The 12599-nt window shown below is 32.8% G+C and overlaps 1 protein-coding gene across 1 annotated transcript; it reads left to right on the top strand.

Moving 5' to 3' along the window:
- The first annotated feature begins 5770 nt into the window (after positions 1–5770).
- LOC108915559 (odorant receptor 4-like) lies at positions 5771–10515 on the top strand. The gene is made up of 7 exons (XM_018721626.1): positions 5771–6178; positions 6804–7026; positions 8450–8663; positions 9140–9239; positions 9310–9414; positions 9550–9705; positions 10323–10515. The coding sequence occupies exons 1-7, from the start codon at positions 5771–5773 to the stop codon at positions 10371–10373; spliced, it is 1257 nt and encodes a 418-aa protein (XP_018577142.1). The 3' UTR covers positions 10374–10515.
- Positions 10516–12599: the final 2084 nt, after the last annotated feature.

Consider the following 12599-nt stretch of genomic DNA (forward strand, 5'->3'; position numbering starts at 1 on the left):
CCCCATTCCCATTTAAAAAAATTTGGGGGATGGCACCCCCACTTAGGGGGTTGAAGATTTTGCTATGCTTTTTGCGCCAAAAGTTGTCCCCCTCAGAAGCAAACTTTACCTGATTTTGGATTTTGCCGAAAAGTACATTACTACCCTGTAATGCCTTGCGGTACGTTTTCGATGGGCTACCCTGTATATACAAAATGCAAGGTTACAAGTCATCATCGGAATCGCAGTGTAGACATACGTAATAGGGATTGCCACCTGTGCAACTTTTATGGGCCAACAATTTACATTTCGTGCATTCCAACCAATCTATTGTGGACAAACTGTAACGACCATGGCAAACGAGGCAAATCGTTTCTTCTTCTTCCTCTTCGTTAGAGGAGGTTACTTCTTCCCTAACTTTACCTTTTTTGCTTAACAATGATTTTGCTCTTTAGTGAGTGGTTTTCCTCATCAAGAAAAACTTTAGGTGGCTTGAGGTGTTCGGATAGATAACTATTGATGCCTTTTCAGGAAGCTTGAAAACCAATCTGGTCCGGCTATTGAATTTTCATACCACGAATCTAGGACTGATTTCGACAAAGCTTTTGCATAGTCATATGCTAGATGCCTAACTTCTTTCGGGGTAAGGCCAAAATAAATTTTGGATGCTTTCTTAAGGTGCTCCTCTACAACTCTAGACGATTTTCTTCATCTTGATCAAACACCATTCTTGGTTTTTTGTACCCTAATTTAATTTAAGAACAACCAGCCATAAGTTCTGCATCGGTAACTTTTTTACAAAATCTCTCTAGAGCTTTGACATGGAGATCATATTTGTCTATGACTTTTCTAATAGAAATTGGTGAATCTCTACGCTTAACTGCTCTGCTACATCCTAAGTTAAAATTATATATAAAATTTGCTTACCTTAACGTTCAATAAGGGGTATAACACTTAAATTATTCTTAACACGAAAATTTACGACGTGCGCACTAGTTCTTATATCGTACCCTACGGTGCTGCCATCTTAGCGGTTTGAGTTCAAACTCAGGGAAGATAAAGAAGGGATCTGTAATTAAGTTGTGATAAAGATTTATAGGCCAATGTTTTCGAACTTCGGAATTGTAGTAATTGCGATAATTTACCCCTGCGACAACAAGCCCCGGTGTCCCCTACCCATGGCTTAGTTTTCGATATACAGGGTATTCACGTTTTTGAGAAATTTCAGAAAAATACTAATATGTACCTTTTAATACATTTGAAGTAACTTTAATTATTGGTGATTCTACTGAATTTTGTATGCAAGATTTTTTTACATAAGAAAATTGTATACAGGGTGTCTCAAGAAGAATATATGCGGTCATCGTTGATTTTTTTTAGTGGAACACCCTGTATATTATGCCATATTTGAATTGTACGGTAAATTCTGAACATTTTTTGTATAACATACCATATCTCTAAAATCAGCGGTTTTCCTTAAAGACGTGTTCAAGCGTTTTTCCACAAAATAATTACCTACCTGAATTTTAAACGAATTTGTTCCTTTCATCATTAACGTACTGTATTGCAAATTCAGTTACACAATCACAATTGTATTTCAAAGGAAAAATATATCTTCCATATTATTTGTAAAACGAATTATTCTCAAAATAGTTATTAATTTTTTGGAAAGTTTCTACGTCACAGACTTCAGAGATCAAAGATAAATCACTAGACCAAATTCTATCGATCAACGTCAAAAAACAGGTATATATATTTAAAAAATGATAATTATGTTTTTGTTAAATTCAATTTAACATTCAATTCAACACTCTGTTGTTAATCAAGACATTTGGGGAAAAATATTTAAAAAGATCTCCTGACGTTACACGTTATGACAGGATCAGATATCATTGCTTTTTACTTCAAATTCCTACTTTTGTCGTCAACAGGTGCCTATGTAAAAATTACACACAGGGTGGTCACTTTTAAGGTGTATTTCCTGAAGCACAAGATTTGCACGGTTGGTTAAATTACAAGAAAGTTGCACATTTTCATATCATTTCGGATTATGAAAAGAAGTTGGAGGTAAGTTGCACCGTTCCTGAAATAAACTGAAAAAACTAAAAAACCTGGCTTTTCTTATTTCTTCCATATTTTTTTTATTATTGAAAGTAGAGTAATGAAAATCGATATGAGCAATAAGGCGATATGCTATATCTGTTACAAGCTTCCTAGATCCTTATGCTTTCTTAACCATCGTTTGATTTTTCATGGCTACTACGATCGAATTAAATAAATCATAAAATTGACGTTTTTTGTCCCTTAATAAAATCCCTTCAGCAAGGTATTATACATCGTGGAACTCAAAATTTAATGCTTTATCTAATGGCGCAAAAATTCAATATGGCGCCCATAAAAAAATCAAAAGTTTGTTCTGAAAACATAAGATCTAGGAGGCCTGAAATATGTTTTACTTTACCAGATCGATAGACTATATCATTTTATGTAGGTATACAAACCGATTTATATTCATTACTCTATTTTTAATAATAAATAAGAAATGTAAGAAATAAGAAAAGTCAAGTTTTCAGTTTCTTCAGCTTATTTCAGGAACGGTGCAATTTCTTTTCATAATCCGAAATAGCATGAAAATATGCTACTTTCTTGTAATTTAACCAATCCTGTCAATCTTCTAGTTCAGGAGATACTAATGGTAAACATCTTAAAAGTGACCACCCTGTATACCTACTAACAACTACAACAGCATAGTTTGACAGGATCTTAAAAATACTATATCTTGATACATACAAACACAAAGCACCTAAATAAAATAATAGACTTAATTCCAAGTCATATAAATTCATCATATATCATTTTTATTTCTAAAAAGAATATAGGCGGTCTGAATAATTTAGTGGGTAGGTATATGAAGTTCTGTATACGTTCGTTACTTTCAAACGCGAAGAATGGATTTTTATTTGAGTTAAACATAGCGGCAAATTTGTCCTCGTCATAAATACAGTTGATGTTAGTATACAACGAAAAGGTACAAGCGACAGAAGAAATAATATACTGAATTCTATTTGTCGACAATATTTTATCAAATTTTTCAGAGAACATAGGGATATCAAAGTGTCAAAATCTGAAAGAAAAAATTAACGGTATTTGAACAGCGGTTGTATTTTAATTGTATTGAGGTAAGAGGTAAGATTATATTCAGTAGGTATCTCAAAAAAATTAAATTCTTAATAGAGTATATCTCAAATATGAAGTACACATTTTTGTAAAAAAAAATAATATGAACATGCATCGCGGACTGTTGTTTTTGCGATACAGGGTGTTACATAACAGTTATTAATAATTTTTTTTGTATCTCGATAATAATAGAATAGTTATTTATTGTATAAATGTTTTAAGTAGCATTTTATCCACGCAAGAATGTTTAGACGCAAGAACGTAGTTAAGTGGATAAAAGGCAATTAAAACACGAATGCAATACAGCGTTTTATCTATAATCACATCACAATCATATTTGTGGAGTCAGAATTATTGGAATTTAATAAAAAATAATCGCACGACTTGATATTTCGTACTTATGAAACGTGGTAAGTTTTGTTATACCTACTGGTTGCTATTGTACGTTGTTTATTATCAATTTATTTAATAAACGGTTCTATCTTAATTTGGTAAAAATACAAGTAATTGTGTCCCTGTGGCTGTTTTTGAATAAGCTCAAGAAGCAATTTTCCATTTATTGCCAGCGAAATCCAGCGAACATTTCGAAAAAGTGTTCGCCGAATTTAACGAATGGGGGGGGAAAAACGGAGAATAATGACAATAAATGAAGAAGTCATGATATCGTATTTTTTAAATTTGAAGAAAAAATATGCAATTTCATCTATGTGGTCGAAGTATTCGATGTTGAAGGTTACTATAAAGGTCTACAAAAATATAGATATTGAAAAATATAACAAGCTTACTGCTTATTTGAAGAGTGAATCGAGAAGATACAAAGCAAAAGAAGCTGCCGTATTGGAAAGAGCACATATTGCAGAATTTTTTACTGGGGCTTCCGACAAAAAATATTTAATGATTGAGGTAATATCTCTTTACCTTTTACATGTTGTTAGGTATATAGTGAACTTTGAATTATTTTAGGTTGCACTAATAATGGGGGTTTCTGGTGCCTGTCGATGCTGTGAATTGACATACTTGAAAATTAGTGACGTTGGCAGTTACCTACTTGTTTCAATATCTGACACTAATACGGGCATTTCAAGAAAATTTACAATTATAGAAGAAGGATATGCAGAAAATATATTTTTCTGCGACCAATTCGCCCAACACAAGACAGATACATAAATCAAAATGTGCTTCCCAGCCTGTTGGAATCAACACATTGGCGAAGGTACCTTCAATAGTTGCTTCAATCCTGAATATCGCAAATCCAGAAGCATATACTGACCATTGTATGAGGCGCACTTCAACACGTTTATTGGCCAATCAAGGTGCTGATTTTACAACCATCAAACGGCATGGTGGATGGAAGAGCTCCTCTGTAGCAGAAAGCTATGTTGAAGAGTCTATATCTAACAAACTTGATATTGCAAGGAAAATCCAAGGAAAATATAGCTGCTCCTTACAAGAAGAAACATCCGTAACTTGTGCAAATTCTTCAAAATCCTCGACAGATGTTATGGGTTCCGAAAATGATGGCAACAATGCTACAAGGGTTGTTATTAATGGAAAGGAAATTAAATGTGATAAAACTAAAAACGAATTGTCTATTACTATAAATATAAATGTTAATGTTAATAAGTAAATAAATTAAATTTGATTTATTATAGGTTTATTATATTTTCATTATTCCACTAGTGAAATAAATTTACTTTATTCCACTAGTGGATAAAGTATCACTTTAGACGGTTCATATGTGTGTGGATAAAGAAATATATTGGATTCCACTTTATTTTTATTTATTTGTAACTTGAAACCTAACTAATAAGTAAGTAAAGGTTGATCTAAGTATTAGTGAACCGTTTTGTTTGGAATCGTTGGAAAAATCTGAAAATAGGAGAATGATACATATAAAACATTAATTTGGGAGATGAATATTGGAAGTCTCTTCTATGACTTTTTGAAGCTTTAGATTGGTACTACATCTGCGAAAGTAGAACACTACACTTTTCTTTGGTACCAATTGTTAAGTTACAAAGAAAAGGAATACAAAATAATTTTGATTAATTTGTAACACGATGCTGAAGGGCCTATATTCCTATATACATATATGAACTTTTCTCACTGGAATCACGTCTTCTTTCGACTGCCCTATCACAAAAACCTGAGTCACCCCATATGATATACAGGATGTAACAACAAAATTTTCAGCAAATAAAAAAAGAGTTTTTTTTCTAAATCTTTCCTTCCTAAATTTTGATATTCATTTTGATTGGAAGAATCAGTTTGCCAGAATACCACTGTTACATCCTGTGTATATTAATTAAAATGCATGTATGAGAAAAAAGGCTAATTAAAAACTATTTCTGACATAAATACGCTATTACAAACATAAAAAACATTCAGAATAAACCAAGACGGAACACGTATGACCACATTAATGACTTATGAGCCAGTACATAATAATTATAGTGTGACATATGTCTAGTGTTAAAATATTTAATACAAAACGGAACAAAACTTTTGCAGATTGGTCTACAATGTGAGGTTAAGGTATAATTAAAACTGACCTTCAAGTTTACAAACCTTTATAACAGCAAGACATTTTAAAAAGGGAACTAGCACGTTGAAAATGTCTGGGATGAATTACCCAAAGGACTTCTTCTACGTCAATAAAATCCTGCAGAGGGTGACAGGATTCTGGCTCCCTGGAAAGGAAATTCACTTGATATTAAGAGTCCTGTTCTACTTGTACATTACTCTTGCTTACTCAGTGTCTATCTTTTTCTTTATTTGTGAAATAATCATTGTCAGTGAAACCGTCAAAGATCTTAACAAGTTTGTACGGCAGTTTGGAATGTTGTTCACCCACGTGGTGGGTATCCTGAAGTTTTACATCCTGGTGTTCCGTCGTAAGAGCTTACAGAAGATCATGGATATGTTGCAGGATAAGGACTATGTCTATGAACCACAAGGCACCTTTCAGCCTGGCTTGATGTTGTCGAAAGCGAAAAGGCTCACTTCGTTCGTGTCAGTAATGGTATGTTGGATTTTATATTTTGTAATAATAAAGAAAAATATTTTTGCCGCAACAGCTTTAAAAAATATATAATATGAGAATAGAAATAGAGTAACTACTAAGGGGCGATTCCAAAGTTCAGTCATATTTTTTGTGGCACATAAAATAATAAATATTAAATAGCGTTTATGAATTAATTTCTTGTTTCTATGTTTAACAATTTTTGAAACTTTTTAAAACCCATAGAACTGCATTCTTTATACTCCTTATCCGTCGCAAGAATCGAATACGGAGTTGAGAATGAGCTACACATTTCCCATTTTTCAATTAAATTTTTTTATTGCACCATAGCAAGTCTTTAAGAGATCTGTCGTTGCTTTATTTCCTAACTTATTAACACTATGGTATAACGTTTTTGAAGTTTCAAATAGTCTCATTATCATTTCTTTCTATGGACGCTGTCGCAGTGTTTTTAAATTTTGTCATATGAATTTTAATATTTTCTTCTGCAAATAATTTTTCAGCTCATTGATTGCATCAATTTCGATATAAAACGTTTGATTTTCATTACAAAATGGTTCTGCTGGATCTCAAATCTAGTTTTGTTTTATTTGTTTATTATTCCTATCTGTTTTTTGTGTTTCAGGTTTTCATCTTGTACAACTTCGTTGGTATGTCCGCTCAAATTTCATCTACAATTACTCTCAACGAAGTGGTCAAAGATGACCATTTGCCGGGAAACTTAACCTGCTATGACTTTTTACCTTACTATTTCTATATTCCTTTTAACGCAGTGACAAAATTCCAATGCCATGTTGCTTTTACTTTCATGAACGTCAGTCTCGACGTGTTTGCTTGGATAATTGGAAGTAAGTAGGTATACCAGAAAATAACGTTTTTTGGTATTGTCTTAGAATACAGAAAAGATAATATGTACAATTTAATACACAACAGTTACAAATTTTGACGTTTCACAATAACAAAATATAACAAGTCCCCCCCCCCCTCCCGGACGATCGTCCCGATCAGCAATCAGAGTTCTTTTCGATTGGTTGCTCGGTATTGGACCAAAAGATTCAATTACCTTCATTTTCCCTCTGGACCTTCTCTGGATTCTTCAGACCACGTCGTTGATCATCTTGATCACCGTTATAGACCTTCCCAGTGATTCTGGAACTTTAAAGATTTTCCTATCTTTCTTACTAGTGTCGTCTCTGAAATAGCACCGTGTTTTCAACCGATTGCTTTGAAACTTCATTTTCTGTCGGACTTTGTAATGGATGGCATTGATTCTTTTGGTTAACTCCAACGGGTAGTCTTTCAGTGTGCCAGCTCAATGTTCTGGGTGGTTAAAAGCAATGTCAAAGCGTAGCTCCAAGTCTCTATCGAAGACTATACTGGCTGATGTTCTTACGGCGGTAGTCTTATGGACTGCTGATCGATATGCCAATAGAAAAAGAGGCACATATCGGTCTCAGTCGGTTTGGTGTTCATTGACGACTATCCGCAGGTAATTCTCCAAGGACTCTCCACCATAAAGTCAAATTGTGGATGTAGGGTGTGCCACCCTCTTTATCCATACTAGTCATATGTCTCCTCCACCTACTTCATCATGGACTTCTCTCAGCACTTCCTTGACTCCATTCCTCGGAAGTACCACCTGCTTTCGTACCTCATTGTCATCTGGACATTTCCTCTTCAGTAACTCATTTTCTAAGATGAGTGAATCCGTATGACCCAGAAATCCTTTAACGTTGATGATTTGATATTTCTGCCCAATTTGATCGAATCACATGTCCTTTCCAACTAATTATAAAGTATAACAGTCTAATCGCCTGATTAGTTAAGCAAGCCTTAACCGAGACTCAAAGTACCGCTCCTAAATATTTCTTCATGTTATTTTTTATTTTGTTTTTAATATTCCCCTTATCAGACCTTAGTACATCCAGTACATCCTGCCTGTTTTCATATCAGATCTTAATGCAGCCTTTGTTGCTTTCATACCATCCTTCATTGCCGTCATCGTTTCCATAAGCTGTTTCATGGACTGTTCCATTTCTGCTACTTTAGATCTGGTACTCACTGTCTTCTTAAATTAATAATCCTCAAGGTCCAGCTTCTGACAGCAATTTGTACCAAATTTCCTTTATTTAGTTCAATTTGATACAAAACACTTTGCAAACATTGACAACATTGTCGAATTAAGTAGTAAAATAATTTCGTTATAATTGTGTCAAGTATAATGATTCTAGTGATGTTAACATTAGTTCATTTTAATGTCAACCATTTTAGCCCATGATGGTTTTTTCGTAACATTGATGAATTGTCTGAAAACTCAATTGGAGATAGTCCAGTGTGCTTTTCGAACTATAAGAGAAAGGTGCGAGAAGAGACTGGACCTTCCAGAGAACTACAAGATTTTTGTTGATGAAAGCAATCCCACATTGGAGAAGACTCTTTACGATGAACTGACCCATTGCACCAAACACTTAAACATACTCCTGCAGTGAGTACAGCGAAGTATTTTTCAATAAATGTTTTCAATAACATTTTCTTTGTTTGAATAACTCATGTTGCAGAAAATAACAATGTTATATTTGCATAGCTAATAATTCCTTGTAAAGTGTAAAGAAAGAATAATTTATTATGCATGTATTATCGATCCCGTCTTGCTTTTAAGTTTGCTAGGTGGATACCCACTCCACACTCATTTCACCTTCAGTGTATAGTTGGCTGCGTCATGTAAGATATTTTATGACATTTCCCTAATCTTTCGTTTTTTCTTATCAAAGTGAATAATTATAAAACATTCAAATTTATATTGTTTGCCTATATTCTAAAGATATGTTTAGATTATACGAGGATGTGTTTATTCATACGTTGTGTAATATTGGTTGCATACTCTACCCGAAATTAATGAATATTTCTTTACATAAAAATTTAACATTTTATAACAGTGACTGCTTTTCTCTTGTGTTTTAGGGTTCGTGACGATATAGAGAATGTATTTACGTACGTAACTTTGGCACAAACACTGGCATCTTTGATAATTTTTGCATCATGTTTATACGTGGCATCCACAGTGAGTGTTATTTGGAAAGAATATTATTTTAACGAACATTTTTCCTGAGTGTCACATTTTTATGTTACAGGTTTCTATGACGTCTCCTGAGTTTTTTGCGCAAGTGGAATATTTCCTTTGCGTTCTGGTACAATTGTCCGTGATATGCTTTTTTGGTAACGAAATAACCACTGCTGTAAGTGAGATATATCTAATTAGTGTTTTAATTGAAATTGATTCAACTTTGATGGATACAAAATCGAATAAAGAGAAGGAATAAAAAAAATTTATACTTAATTTTGATAACCAAAATGTAACTCATTGCTTTCAGAGCGCCCAGACAGGAGTGTCTTTGTATGAATGCGATTGGTTTAGTTCAAGCTTAAGATTTAAACGTTCGATGATTCTTACCATGTCTCGAATTCAACGCCCTGTGTATGTCTCGATTGGCAAGTTCTCTCCACTAACTTTGGCCACGTTAGTAGCTGTAAGTACCTTCTTTTTCAGAACATCATTAAAATTAAGAGATTAATGTGAAGAAATTCAATGGAAAGCTCGATAGATAGAACGGTTTTTGTTAGCATAGTCGGTATTATCGGAATAATTGTCAAACGTACATATGATTGGTCGATTTCTTTGTGTCAGTATTAAACAAATACAAGGCACATCCACAAGGAAAGAGGATTTTAATTTGAAACGGCAGTATAATTATGAACAATTTACATACCTATTCAGAAAGGTACATCAAACACTATTTTTCGATGTAATCGCCATCAACCACAATGCTTTGTCAAAAAAATCTCCTTGTACACATTAATACGATTCTTCACATCATCTCAATAAACAAATCTTTCTTTCTCTTTGCAAGAAGAAAGAGGATTACGGTCCTAGCGGCTCGTTTCAACACGCCACTACAACAACGGTTCTCAACTGACTCAGACAAATGAGCGCTTGTTTTGCTTCCAACACCTTGGCATTGAATGCACTGTAGCCAACGTTGTCGAAAACAAAAACCACAAAGCATCAGTCTCAGTACTCATACTTTGTGGATATGCCTGGTATATATTCTGGATTAAAGTATAAAAAATGGTCATTGTATTTTAGGTCTGCAGAGGATCATTTTCATATTTTACACTTTTCAAAAGTGTCCAGTAGAGGTCTGCTAATGTTTTAATGCTAATAGAACCAAACAAGGACAATAGTATTGATGGTAGATTTAGGTGGTAAACACTTATAAAACCATAACTGACATTTGTGTAGTTACAAAATATTTCAAATAAAGCATAATCAGCGTGAATATTGTTTTGTTTAATTCCTTTATTGGACGTATTTCAGGGGCCGCTCTAGGAAGTCGTAAATGAAAGTAAATTCGTAATAAAAGAAAGCAAAGAGTGACATCAAAGCAAAAGATAATTGCAGACAATAAAATGGTGAAATTTAAATTATTCTAAGAGGAAAGTTATAAATAATTTATGATGTTACATTTTTTACTTGCGCTAAAATTACGTGCATCTATTTATATTTCATGAAATGTAGTTGAAGGTTTTTAGGAGTCAAAAGAAAAGTAACGTCGGGAATATTTTATTGAATCCGAAGAACAAGATATGCAATTACTTCACAATGTAGGTAATTACCGTAATTATTAACTAATCAACTAATTTTAGGGTAATTAAGAGATTATGAGATGGACTTTACTACATTTTGAGTCACTCTTTCCTTCTAAACGAGAATAAAAGTAATATGGAGGCCGATTTTTTTAACCTGAAGCCTTCAAATATCTCGAAAAATAGGCCAGTCTACGAAAATAATGTCCATAATCAATCACAGGAAGAAGGAAATATATTATTGATTACTAGATTTTTCCTACACAGAACCTATGTATACGATTCTGCATTACGTTTGCAAAAAAGTACCACGTTTTATATAAGTATTCGAAATTCGTCATCAAAAAAGTTTATTCATTTTGCAAATTTCAAATATCTGGGAAATTGTTACCTGTAGAGATGTAAATGACTAGTGAATCGATTACTTTTAGTGAACCACGACGTGGACGTAGTAGACTAGATCGGATCTGCCGAAATATTCCACTTCTTGGATGTAAGAGGAGGCAAGGTAATTTTTGCTGGAATACCTTCAGTATAACTCACATAATAAAAGTGTAGATTCCTAGATCTGGGCGAGGTCGGGAACAATTTCAAAATTGCAGAAATGTTTAAAAAATTTAAAAAATACCTATTTTATCTGAGTTTTTTACTTATCTTGGAACCAATGCATTTTGGAATAGTACTGAAAAGGAAAAAAGTTTTAGAATTGAATTTTGCACAATATACTGTAAGTTAAAAATGTTTCAATTTATTACCGATGTTGCAAAATAGCAATCATTGATGAAATAAAGGCAAAATAATCAAGTTTTTTTGGAACATTTTTTAAAAATATTTTAATTGCTCCGAGGCATTCTAATTTTGGTAAAAAAAACTTTAGAGTATAATAACACACCAAATTTCAATAAAATCGGTTGAACACACTCTCATAACACTCTCTTTTTATTTTTAAACAATTAGATTACATTTATCAATTTGTAATTTAGTTTTTTTCAAAAATTATAATTTTAAAGTACTCGGAAAGACGCTTCTTTTTTTTTAAAAAAGTTAAATTTCGTTTATTGGTTCTCGAGATATAAGCGGTCAAAGTTTATCGGCATTTACCGTTAATTTATAAACAACTTAGCTGTAATAATCTTTGATCCAGTAGCTTCGTTTTTTCCGAGTTCTAAGCTGGAAAAAAATTTCATATCTATAAGTTATCAGCAACATAAATAAATCAGCGGAAAAGCTGTCGCTCGCACGCGCGAAAAGTGACTCAAAATACGAAAAATGGGTGAGACTGAATTCGGAGTTTCAAAATGCGAAGGTACGAAAAAATTGCATTATCTCGACTTCTAATCGATTTCGATCTTTTTTTTAATCCGATGTCTCGCGCGCCAAGAATTCGAATATCGTGTTGCCAACTGTCTAATTTGCACATATTTTGTTATAAACAAAGTTTATTATTTATGCATTAAATATACTGTATATTTTACCCTATGCTATTGCAATGTTTGTTTACGTATATATTTCAACACTCTGAATATGAATGTATTTAGTTATAATTATTACAATTATTTAAATAATTTTAAATTTATTTGGAAATTATTTTTTTTGTTAAATACAGATAAAATTAAGAAAAAATAGTACTTTAGAACTATAATTTTTTTAAAAAACTAAATTGCAAATTGATAAATGTTATCTAATTGTTTAAAAATAAAAAAAGAGTGTTAACTTTAAAAATTTACTATGGCCGTCCTAATCAAACAATTTCAATTTTTCAAAAACTAATTGAAAG

This window comes from Anoplophora glabripennis, unplaced genomic scaffold, assembly GCF_000390285.2.
Source record: "Anoplophora glabripennis isolate ALB-LARVAE unplaced genomic scaffold, Agla_2.0 scaffold726, whole genome shotgun sequence".
Classification (NCBI taxonomy): domain Eukaryota; kingdom Metazoa; phylum Arthropoda; class Insecta; order Coleoptera; family Cerambycidae; genus Anoplophora; species Anoplophora glabripennis.